Below are 12,916 nucleotides of genomic sequence, written 5' to 3'. Positions count from 1 at the left end.
TGAAAAGAAAAAAAAAATAAAGAAATTGGGAAGCTACTAATATTGTTAATTAAGTTAATAAATTAACTAAGTTAAATTAATTATATGAAAATCTACTAATTCATTCAAGAGTTAAAAAATGTACTAATTAATTCAAATGTACTAATTACTTACAATTGAAAAGAAAAAAAAATTGAAGAAATTGGGAAGCTACTAATATTGTTAATTAAGTTAATAAATTAACTGAGCTAAATTTAGTCTATGAAAATCTACTAATTCATTTAAGATTTAAAAAATGTACTAATTAATTACAAATGAAAAGAAAAAAAACATTGATGTAATAATTAATGATAATTGAAAAGAAAATAAATAAAATTGAAAATTAAATAATATACTAATTAATTACACTTCAATTAAAAAATAATTAAAATTTAAAACAAATGTACCTTAAAAACAAAATAAGTAATCTTGGGAGCAATAAGAAATTAAATATGAAATGTGGATGAAATTGGTGAAAAATGAGCCATTTATAGAAAAAAAAAAATTGGACCAAAATAGTTGTTGGAATCTCATTTTACTGTTGCAAAACATAATTGGCCATTTGATAAAAATTTGGACGAAATCTGACCATTGGATCATCACATAGTCATTGGGGTTCAATTATGGCCGTTGGATCACATTTAACTTCAATTTGGATCATTAAATGCACATGAAATTGCTGTTGGAACTTGGACCAAATCTAAATTGTCAGATTAACATGGGGAAGTTGGGAGTCGTTGGATCAGCAGCTGGAGGCGCCGATTTTCTCAAAAAATTGGAGAAATATTGACGAAACAAATTGAAATATCGTAGATTTTTTGCAATAGGTGGCGATTTTTTCAAAAAATCTCTGATTTTTCTACTCCAATCGATTTTTGACGATTTTTGGTGAAATTTTTGGATGTCTCTTTCATCGACATTTTGCCACCCTCTTTCGTATCGTCGATGCCCGAAACACGAAAATTTGACAAAATTTTAGTGAAAAAACCGACATTTTCAACCATGATAATGCTTAGATGTTATATGATAAGTATAATGTTATATTTGTAATTTCACACTTGGATTAATTTCATTATCATTTAGCCAAATCTTTTCTATTAATTCATTATTTATAATTTCATAACTTATAATTTTGTAGTAAGGTTTTTTTGAGTACTTAATTTTCAATTCTACCAAATGTCACCTAACTTGGATTTTAAGGGAGCTTAGAAGCACTTTCTAATACTTGGAAGTGAGTATCACCTAACTCAAAACCCATTTGGAAGCGATTTTAAGAGAGAATAGAGACTTTAAGGGTATTCAGGCAGTTAAGAAGTCCATTTTTTAACCCACTGCCAAGAAGACCGCAGAGAAAGTCATCATCTTCCATTTTCAATACTGCCTAATCCCTCCCACACGGGCCACACGGACCAGCCACTCTCCCATAAGGCGCGTGAGAAAGAGGGTTTTGGTTTCTGTAGCTCTCTTCCATTTTAATCATTTTCTGCCGGCACCCAACAACATCCTGACCCACTACGTAGCGCGCGCCATACCGTTCAAACCTCATTTCTTCATCGGTGGATTTCCAGTATCACACCCGAGTTCCTTTTCTGCAGGTGTTTCCGACCATCCACCGGGTTACAAACAGTAGTTTCATCCCAGAAAGTGGGAGATGACTGGCCTCGAAGGTGTCGGCGGTTGTGGTGGTGAGAACTCGACCGTGGTGGAGTCACGGGAATGGGTAATGTCAGCCTACGCCGCCGAAGGAGTGCCGACGTCCGATCACCTCAAACTCCGCACCACAAAACTATCGCTCGACGCCGACTCTATCCCCGACGGTCACGTGGCCGTCGAACTCCTTTGGATTTCCGTCGACCCGTATCTCCGAACAAGAATGACCGGTCACGACGACGGGCTCTACTTTTCCCAATTTGCCCTTAACGAGGTTCACATATTACACAACTCAACTTTCATATCCTTATTCATTTTGTGGATTTTTTTTCTTAGTTTGCATTGGAAAAGCAGGTGATAACGGCATTTGGAGTCGGGAGGGTAATTCTGTCAAAAAATGGTAAATTTTCCACGGGTGATATCGTGGTGAACCCTTTCTTCCCATTCGCGGAGTACTGCATCGCACCGCCTACCTTTCTGCGAGTGATTGATCCAACGGCCGGGATTGAACTTCCGGCTTATCTCAGCTCTCTTGGTAAGCCTTGGGACGTGAAATAACTGATTTAGGCACTAGCGTTTCTGGTAAAATTCCAGATTTGACCTGACCTGACCTGACCTGCAACGTGGCTCGCTTGGCAGGGGTTCCTGGGTTTGCAGCATGGGTGGGAATTGAGGTGCTTGGGAACCCTAAGCCGGGATCCAACGTATTCATCTCGGCGGCCGCCGGTGGCGTCGGAATATTCGCCGGGCAGTTGGCTAAACTCAAAGGCTGTAGAGTCGTGGGCAGTACCGGGACCGATGAAAAGGTATGATAACAAAGAGAGAGAACGAGGAATATTAAATTTTCACGTTACAAACAAACAAGGTCTTAATTTTTTTTTCTAAGATTTTTATTTAATTAATATGCTGACATTATTATTATTTTCATAAGTAGTTAATTAGTTATAAGTTATAATACATGTGTAGCAGACAAGGATAGGCTGTCGGTGCATTTGGAATCTTTTTAGCTTTACCTCGTTTATTTTCTAGGTGTTTGGGCATGTGTTAGAGATGTTTAACCTCTCTGCACTGCACTAGAGGACAAGCCGACAAAGGGAAAGAGAGAACACTATTGGGTTGTTGTTGCTAGTTCACTTGACCCACGCTCTCGTTTGGGCTCGAGCATACATCTAGTTCGACATCTGCCTCATCATTGAGATTTGTGAAATTTAAGCAAGGAGTGGCCTCCTGGACTCCACCACCACCTGCTGTCTCCCACTATTACTACTTTCCAGATTCTCCTCTTGTCAACCCAGACCATCCACTCACTCACTGCGAGAAGCAGGCCAAGTGGAAATCATTGAGAGAAATGGGCCAACTAAACTTTTGTGACATCTGTCTTTTGTAGATCAACCCCTCTAGCTATCCTCAACCTTTCAATGGGTCATCACCATCTTGAGTTCGTTGGCTTCATTCCCGTCCTCACCTTCCCTTCTATCACCATCCTTCACATGCTCTCTTACTTGCTTGGTAAATAAAGGAGACATTTCGTAAAATGTCAAATCATAGGTTTGGTGTATTAGTAAAAATCTTGTAAAAGACTAATAAAATTAATCTTTTAAAGGTATTCTTGAGAAAACATTTATTTTAATATTTTAAAAAAATTTAAATTACCCCTGCAAAAAAACCCTGAGAAATATCCTCTACGATAATGATTTATTCCACCAATTGAAGCAACGGGTGGCCTCTAGGCTCCACGCTACGTGTTGTCTCCCATTACCCAACCCTTTGAGACCATCCATTCATCCCCTGTGAGACTCCAGCATAGAGGTTTTATTGTTTTTCAAGATATATATATATATATATATAAATTTCTAAGTTGTATGAGTTTTAAAAGTTAATTAGCTAGCAAGGATAATTAGAGGTTTGTTAAAATTTAAGTTGAAGTACTTTGGCTCATGAATCATCCCCACCCTTCTTCAATTGAGTTTTTACTAGGGTTGAGGTTTGTCCTATTTGAATCCATAACGTGAGAGAATTATTGCTTTCCAAAGCACGGCAAATTATAATGTTTATGGGAAAGCAACGAGTCCTCATTATTTGGGTTGATTCTTGTTGTGCAAGTGGAAGTTTTAATATAAATAATGTTGGTTCAAGAATACAAAAGTAAAACAATTTGTACAAAGGTATATGAGGTTTTAACGTGATTAGACAAATGATGCCTACATTCATGAATCGGAGAGAATCATTTCACTATATTATAAACAACATCATAAAGGATATAAATTAGATATAACCGTTGTGTTCTCGAAACATCTCATATTTCCCTACTCTTATATTTACGTTATAAACCACGAGTCCTATTATTCCACCGATGTTTTCATCCTTCTTCACATCTTTATCTACCATAAGCCTATCTTCATCTCATAGCCTTTTCCTTTTATGATCTAGAATGTTTATAAAGATATTCATAATAACTTTCTTTATTCTTTAAAAATATCTAATATTATAGTAGTATATCAACTTAGGAAATATTCTATACGATATTAATACTAATTGGGAATGTGAGACATTGAAGAATATGTAATTTTCTTCAATAAATTGATTTGATGAGAGTTCTAAAACTGGATTTCTTCTACCTCTTATTCTGATGTTGGAGATCATTAATAAAAACACCCCTTTTGGTGCATTAATTATTTTACCTTATGCTTCATAAATAGCGGTTTTCTTATTTTCTTACTTCTTTTAGGCTTCAATGATCAGATCTTAAAAAGCTTGACAGAAGGTACGAGAGAGAGAATAGGGATGAAAAATGGATATAAAAAGTGAAGAGAAAGAAAAAATAAGTTTAAACTTAATAAAAGAAGTTTAAGGCTTATTTCTGTATACAGCTTTCTACGTCTTGATTACTTTTTCCCCTTTCAATGAACTCCATGCAGGTGAAACTATTGAAAGAGGAGTTTGGATATGATGAGGCATTCAACTACAACAAAGAAACAGATTTTGATGCTGCTTTAAGCAAGTAAGACTTCGTATGAATTTGCCAATTATAACTTGTCCAGGCATGGCCAAATATGTAGATTTTTACTGTAAACATCAATTGACATGGCTGAATGGATGAAATTCATTGAATAATGCAGGTATTTCCCTAATGGTATCGATCTGTACCTTGATAATGTTGGTGGTAAGATGCTTGAGGCAGTCCTCAACCATGTGAATCTCCATGCCCGGATACCAATCTGTGGAATGATATCTCAATATAATCAGGTACATCATCTTCTCAAGTTTAATATGAGCTGGTTTGGGAGTAATTCTGAGAGGGCTAAAAGCGTTTCTTCCACCTCTATAGCAGTATTTTTGGTTGGTTTTTTGACTATGATTAGTCATTTTTATGCAGATTTGGACAGAAAGAGAAGGGGTCAGGAATCTACTGAATATGGTGGGAAAGGAAGTGAGAATGGAAGGGTATTTGGTGGGTTCATATCTGGATCGGTTTGACGATTTTACAAAGGAGATGGAGACCTACACAAAAGAAGGGAAACTAAGATCCAAACACAAAATCTACTGTGGGATGGAGAGCTTCATTGAGAGCTTGGGATCAATGTTCACTAGCTCTAACATTGGAAAAGTAGTCATTCAAGTTAAGCCATGATTTTATCCTTACCGACACTATGTTCTTTCCGTGTTTGCATTGAATCTATATCTGGATTTCCAAGCCTTGTTGGTTCATATGAAATGATAATGAATGTTATTATTTGAATATTCCAGCCTTTTATTTATTTATTTTTTTCATATGATATTTTGAAAATCTTGGAAGTAGCCTGATTTCACAAGGAAATGAAGAAACATCAAGCTATAGTTTGTGGTGCTGCTGAGGAGTTTCATTTCATGTACACTTAGCTTTCTCAGGGGTTAAACCTTATAGTGGAGAAGGGACAACTTGATTCCAATCTGAAAGTGCTTTTGCAGTAGATGTTGCCTTCCTTCAGTCACCAACCCCTATACTTTAAGACATATGTATGATCTTATTATTCCTGCACTTGTCTCTTGCACCCTAGGCTTATACTTGGGGTAAATTTTATAATCTTGTCATTCCACTAGGGGGGATGCATGCATCACTAAGATAAAAATTCAATGACAAGATACAAAAAGAAGGAAAGGTAAGAGAACGTGAAGCATATTTCCATGGTCACCCATCATCCAAGCAACTCCAAAATCCTATGTTTTTTTTATCTCACACTTGTGAATAAAGAGAATTGGGCGATAGCTGGGGAAAGGATGCCCTGCATGAACCCCCCTTTTGCTCCCTCTAAAAATAGAGACGTTTCACAACCAAAGAATTCATAAAAGCCATCTTGAGGCCATGCCCCCCAATATTAAAGCTCCTCCAAATTTGGCAAATATGCTTTACGACAACGCCAATGTGGGTAGATAGCCAGGACAGTAAGGAAGGAAAAACGACAAGAAAGGAAAGAAAGTAAAGAAAAAGGAAGAAAAGGAGAAGTAGGGTGGCTATGAGTACGCGGAAGAAGCCATAAGAAGGAAAAAGAGGAAAAGGAAAGGCAGCAAAGAAGAAAGAGGGGGAGGCGGTTGTGGGTTATTTTTTCTTTATTGTTGCAGTCATGCAGATGAAAGTGAGCTTTGTGACCGAAACTGTGGGGAAATGGGTGTTCCAGAGAGAATAATATTTATAATTATAAATATTTAAATTGAATATAAATATTAATATAAAAATTTAAATTTAATGTATAGAATCATTAAATATGTATATACATATTTAAATATTTTTTATAACATTTTTATTTAGAATATATTTGATTGAAAATAAATGATATTTATATTTTTAAAGCTGATTCACAATTTTTTTTTTTTTTTTTATGGTTGGAAATATATATATTTTAAAATTTTAAAATATTTAATTCAAACAAATTTATAATAAAATATTTTTTATTAGTTTTATCTAATATTTAATATGAGATAATAATTAAAAAAATTAAAATCTATTCCATAATGTTCTCTATTTATATTTATTAATTTTTTAGTCTATTTAATTGTATTTATTTTTATGATAATTTTAATAATTTTTTTAAAAATTTTAAATTAATATATTTTATATATAGTTCGAATCGAGATATGGACACGATGTACATCAAGACCTTCAAGTTAATAACTAATACCGCAACTTTGAAACATAAACTCAATCCCCAAGAATCATGTGATTTTCTATCGGGTCGACCCATATCTCTAAGGAAGAATGACCGGTCAAGATGACGAACTCTACTTTTCCCAATTTGCCTTGACGAGGTTCATATATTACAACTCAACCTTCATATCTTCTTCATCTTGAGGAATGTTCACCGGAAAAGCAGGTGATCACGACATTTGCAATCGGAAGGGTAATTCGGTCAAAAAGCAGTAATTTTTCCAAGGGTGATCTCGTCATTAGCCCTTTATTCCTATTCTCGGAGTATTGCAATGTAGCCCCCTATTTTACGACGGGGATTGAAATTTCGGCTTATCTCAGCACACAAGGGAAGCCTTGGGCTATGAAATTAGTCAAATTACTGATTTAGGCACTAGCATTTCAGGTAAAATTCCAGTTACAGTTCACGTGATAGGGGTTCTTAGATTTCCTGCATGGGTGGGAATTGAAGTGATTGGCAACCCTAAGTCGGGATCCAACATTTTCATCTCCGTAGCGAGTCTAGCGACAAGCGTTGCCGGAAACTTCGTCGAACAGTTGGCTAAACTTAAAGGTTGTAGAATTGTGAGTAGTACCGAAACTTATGAAAAGGTAAATCCACTGCATGCACCCATCACTCTCTTAATCCTTTTCTCATCGGAAACGAAATTTTTTTCAATTTGAAAAATAAAAAACCAAAAACTTGTTTGGATAAATTATTTATTAAAAATATTGCTTTGATTTTATAAAAAAAAAATCATAAATTCAATTTATATAATACAAACTAAATTTAAATGAAGTTTTATTAAAAATAAAAATAATTTTGTAATGATAAATAAATTTAAAAATAAATATTTTTTTTTAATAAAATATGAATAGTAGTTTTATAATAAAATCATAAATTATATTTTTTTAATACTACGCAATATACATCCTCTTGTAAGTATAATTGATTAATTTAATTTATAAAAAATAATTTAAAAAGAAATTTAAAAATATATATTTTTTTAAGGAATTATACCCTCATTTTTTGGTCTTTGAATTGGCTTATTTTTAGGCCAATGTCACTCATTTCTCGACAACTCCATGTGAGGACATTTAATGATGATGGTTAGAGGAGAAAGGGTTATGTGCTACAAGAGAAGAAGACAGGTGATATAGTGTTTCTCTGCAGGTGGTTGGAGCCGAGCAAAAAGAAGGGTGAGCAAGAAAAGAGGAGAGGGAAAGTTGGAAGAGGATTCCAGGCCTTTTTTGAGAGAGAGAGACAAAGAGAGGTGGAGGTTTAGAGTGAGCTGGGGTTTTAAAAGAGTAGAGGAGTCTTGGAGAGGAAGGTAGAGAGGGGGGGCTGTGAGAAAAAGGGAGAAAACAGAGAGCGAGCTAGACCAAAGACAGGGGAGAAGCAGAGGAGAGAAGGGGAACTGGTTTGCGGTGGTTTGGCTGGAAGTTTAGGAGAAGAAGCAGAACAGCTTGGAGCCCAGCTAGTCTCGCTGGAGGGGAGCATTTTCAGGTACGTTTGCTAGACCACATATTTATTGCAGTTGATTTTCTTTGGGTTGCTGTGACTGTGTTATAATAGATTCATGTCTCATTCTTATGTGAAATTTGTTTAAGTGTAATCTAGTTCCTTTTTAGCTTTCCTGTGGGTGTTTGAGTCATACCTTTGATCTTATTTCGACCTGGTTTTCCCCACCTATACATAAGGCCATTGACTTCAATATGAGATGGGGCTTGGTTTAATGTTTTCTTTGGTTTTTTTGATGCTCTGTTTTTATGCTTGCTCCCTTGTTGTTTACTTCCGCTCCCGGTGACCATTTGTACCCCCAAGGAGAAGGGTTTTGTCAACTTTGCCATTGGTTTTCTTATGGGACAGTTCCTGAATTTGGGTTGCTACTGTTTTATCACTCATAGAGTTGCTGAGTTATTTTACTCAGAAATGGTGACTGCCTATCTCCAGCAACATTCTCATTCCCAGAAATCGAAGTTGGTGCCTTACTCGTTGATTCTGAGTCTATTAACTCTTTAGCTTGGCAACCATCATCTATGGGGTATCCATTCGCATCCAATGAACAGGGCTCCGGTGTATTCAACACTGCAATTGATGAACCATCTGGATCCACAGTAGTCACCACGGTTCCTCCAGTTGTTGGCTCCCGATATTTGGCAAGGTGAACGAGGAGATTGGTAAGGAAATTGAGAGAACCATAAATGTAACTGGTCTTAATGGAAAATTGAGGAGTTAAAAGCAGAGGAATCAAGAGCAACCCAATAATTGCTTGCTTTATGGAGATTTCATGAATAATGCCGAAAAGAAGAGAAGCAATTCTAATCTATATATTTTATCTGGCTTGAGGGATTACCATGGATCATTATCTGCATGTCACTCTGCTGGAATTACACCCGATGCGCCATTTCACATTTCTTAACTTGAGGGACAACTTGCTGATTCTTCAGCTTCTTCTGAACATAACTTTCAATCAGTCAGAACCTTGAAATTGCTCTTAGGGCCATGTCATCAGAACCCCATCCCATGCTCTCTACCACCTTTGTATCCCGGGGCCCCCACCTTTGCATGGCCATGCATTGTCATCTTGGTACGCGTGCTCTCCTAACATGGCCACCTTGTCATACAGAAGCTGACCCTCGCCACAAAACCCATCACCTTGACCACTCCTCGGCACAATCTGCACATGGGTTTCTCTCTATCAGCTACGTCTGCGCCATTGCTCTTTCCATGTTGAAAAAAATCTGAAAATCGGGGAGCAAATAATATATCTTCATGTCACCTGGGGTTGAACCCGTTGGAGATGAAGCTGTTGTGAGAGTTCTCGCTACTTGCAAGGGTGCAACCGAACCTGTATTAGACACTTATGAACAATTGTTATCAAATGGAGCTATTTTGCCATCGCCAAACCTGAGGTTACGCCTTCCCGGTTCAGTTTTAGTGGTTCTTCGTGAATGGGCAATCAATGCATCTCCTCCACCATCCTCTCTTCTGGTGAATCGTATGGAGCAGCAGTCTAGATTCATAGCAGTGCTGAGTTGGGTGAAAAGGCTCCTGAATGGACAACCTTTGGGTGCTTTTGGAAAAATGGCCGTGAACATTCGAATGAACTACTAGGCAGATTTCCTTGCACTGCAAGGTTTGATCTGGGAGAGTTTTTAGAAGATGGTCCAGGCGATTTGGATGGTTTAAGTGCATCAGCAGCATATTGCGAGCCTGTTGTCAACCGAACCTGCTAATGTTAAACTTGGTGTCAGGGGCTTCAGTATGGATGCTACAAGTACCCTCTATTCTGTCGCTTGTTATGCACAGGGAAGGTTCAAGGAGCTTGAGGAACAAGATAGAAAAGTCTCCAAAAGGTCGCTGCTTCTTTGAAGGGTTCAAGTCACCGTTGGGCCACAGATGTAAGAGCCATGAGCACCCTGCACCAGGACCCACTTCCCAACCTTTCCACCACCTAACCTGCCTCCAGTTTTCCCCACTCACGCGTGCTTAAATTTCTATGTGCATGGCCACCTTTGGTGGGCCATTCTTAATGCACATATGTCTCATCCCCTGCTCTTCACCCTTGCTTTCAAAGACTGATTTTCAAGTAACTTTCTCTCAGCCAGCACCTTTTTATTTTCCTTAATTTTAAAAAATTTTCCGATTTTCTCCCACTCTCTCTTTTTAATAAGCATGAATAAATTTCATAATTAAAAAAATAATGGAATTTATGAAATTAATCCATACAAAAATAAATTAGGCTTTGGTGGGGCCCAACATATGAGATTTTCTTGTTTGTCAATTGATTGCTATGCTCGATCGACTTTGCCCTACTCTATGACATGCATGCGATTATTATGTATTTGTCTACTAACTTTGTTTTCATGATATCATATTATTGATTTGTTGCTTAGGTACACATCCTATCTTTTCTTATTTATTTGGTTATTTTCTATTGCATACTTTACCCACAGTACATCTTTTATCATTGTTTGGTATCCATGATTAATCAATTAATTGTCATACTTACTAGATGTATTGACCATAGAAGACGAACAACTCATGAGTCTGCCCGCTCGCTCTAGTTGGGTGGCAGATTTCACTACTAAAGTTGTCTCCTAGCTAGGAGGTGTCAGGAAAGGGTACCCGGATGTTGTATTGATTACTACTCAAAAAGTGCTATTTGATAGCTTTTAATTAATCCTTTTAAACACTTTTGAGTAGTAGTTAGTGCCTTTTAACCCAATTAGCATGTTAAGGCCCCTTTCAATTAATTCTAATCAAATTGTGTAAGTTTTGGTGTTTTTGTTAGTATTTTGATCACCAAAGCATTATGAGATTGAGGAGAGTTATATGGAATCCTTGGCAAGCAATGGGAAGCTTAGAGGCATGAAGAATCAAAGCTTTGAAGCATCTTTTGCCATAAGCAAAGTGGAAATGCAAAGGGGAAGCAAAAAGAAATCAGTCATGGAACATTCTTGATGACAGTCACTGCAGCTACTTTTGAAGCACTTCCTGATGTCCAATTCATGCATACAATATGTCATTTGAAAGCTTAGGAAGTCAACAATCCAATGCCTCAAACTGTATGCAATTTGGATTTGAAATGAGGAAGCTACAACCTTTGGAAGACAACTGCTCCAAGCTGAAGGAAGGCTTCAGAAAAGTGCTGCGGAATCAGCCTTTTGTTGCGGAATGGTTTCGCAGCCTTTTTGCACAGTGCCATGGATTTCCCCTGAAGCTTCATGTCGCGATGGAAGCCAAACACCATAAGATGGAAGTCCACTTTGCAAAAGTGTTGAATCAGCAGGATGCTATGAAGAAATTTCGCAGCTCTTCTTGTGCACTTGCGAAATTTCGCAGACCTCACTTTTCACCTGCGAAGTGGTCCCGAGTGCTTCCCGATATTTGTAACCGACACTTGGAGATATTTTTCATTAGATTTTTGTTGCCTAAATGCCCAAATTCTCCTTGTAAGTCACCAATGATAGGATTCCTTAGTTTTTAAGTTAGGAATTTGGTTAAAATATCAATGTAATAGTTGATTATGTGATTTTGGTATAAAGAGAGCCCGAGGAGCCTGTTCTGAGGGTGTTAGAGTGATGAACCTTTTGTAAAGTTTCAAAGAAAGAAATACACAGCGCTTTAGCTCTTTTCTACCTTACCTTCTCTCTTTGATTGTGTTTTTACTTATTTTACTAAGTTATGCACTCTCTGAGGAGCTTTCCCTAGAGAATGAGTAGCTAAACTTTTTAGTTCCTTGGAGTTAAGGTTGCCGGGAAAGGTTCCAAGTGCAAGAATCAGAAGCTTTGTGGTTTCAGCTATGAATGAAGAGTAAGTGTGTCCCGTGAATGGTTTCTAATGTTTTTAGTTAACTTAAAACACCTTGGAGTCACCTGGGCCAACACTTGGTAAGGCAAGTGATCTCTAACCATGGAGATTCACTAGTTTACCCCTTGCGAGCCTCTGGTAGGTGACTTGAAGGTAGGATTTTCTAGAATAGCCAACACTTGGTAAGCTTTTGGACTCTTAGGAGACGTCCATTAGTTACCTCTTGCGAGCTTTTGACGGGTAATCCAAGGTTAAAGATCACCTTGAATGGTAAAGGCTAGTGAGAGGCTCAAACCATTGCAAGTTGCATCAGTGAGAGAATTAAAGCTGAAATCCAATTGAGGAATGCATTTATGCAGCACCTGTTAGAGAATTGACTTTATGTTAATTCTCTAATGTGAGGAATTGAACCAAGTGACCAGAGCTATGGTTTTGCATGAGGAACCTCCCCTGTATACCTGAATCTCCAAGGAATGCTTTTCTTCTTAAGTTATTTTCATCACTTGTCGTGTTGTTAATCTAAGTTCAAACCTTTTTCAACCAAAGTTTGTGTTTTATTCCTTAAGCTAATTTTGAAATGAAACAGCACCAATTCACTTTGAATTGGTATCATTTTCAACTTGAGTACCCTTCCCAGTGGAACGATCCTAGAGCCACTATGCTATAATAGTTTTGTATTTGCTACCCTAGTTTATAGTGTTATAGGTTATAAATATTGTTGATTACTCTCGCCATCAAGGAGCACCAGCTGGACACGAACCAACTGAGAC

General features: G+C 37.2%; 2 protein-coding genes across 3 annotated transcripts in view; both read left to right on the top strand.

Moving 5' to 3' along the window:
* The first annotated feature begins 1,394 nt into the window (after positions 1 to 1,394).
* On the top strand, positions 1,395 to 5,426 carry LOC117925832 (2-alkenal reductase (NADP(+)-dependent)-like). Its single transcript, XM_034844939.1, has 6 exons — positions 1,395 to 1,942; positions 2,023 to 2,203; positions 2,308 to 2,474; positions 4,587 to 4,669; positions 4,788 to 4,914; positions 5,045 to 5,426. The coding sequence occupies exons 1-6, from the start codon at positions 1,670 to 1,672 to the stop codon at positions 5,297 to 5,299; spliced, it is 1,086 nt and encodes a 361-aa protein (XP_034700830.1). The 5' UTR covers positions 1,395 to 1,669; the 3' UTR covers positions 5,300 to 5,426.
* A 2,606-nt stretch (positions 5,427 to 8,032) lies between these two features.
* Positions 8,033 to 12,916, top strand: part of LOC117926481 (2-alkenal reductase (NADP(+)-dependent)-like) — a 29,942-nt gene continuing 25,058 nt past the window's right edge. For both annotated transcript variants that reach the window (XM_034845576.1, XM_034845577.1), the window contains exon 1: positions 8,033 to 8,336. The gene's annotated coding sequence lies outside the window, so the exon portion shown is untranslated. The remainder of the gene's footprint in view (positions 8,337 to 12,916) is intronic.

This window comes from Vitis riparia, chromosome 12 (assembly GCF_004353265.1).
Source record: "Vitis riparia cultivar Riparia Gloire de Montpellier isolate 1030 chromosome 12, EGFV_Vit.rip_1.0, whole genome shotgun sequence".
NCBI lineage: Eukaryota > Viridiplantae > Streptophyta > Magnoliopsida > Vitales > Vitaceae > Vitis > Vitis riparia.
Note: the sequence above shows the minus strand (reverse complement) of the source record. Positions and strands in the feature narration are given on the sequence as shown.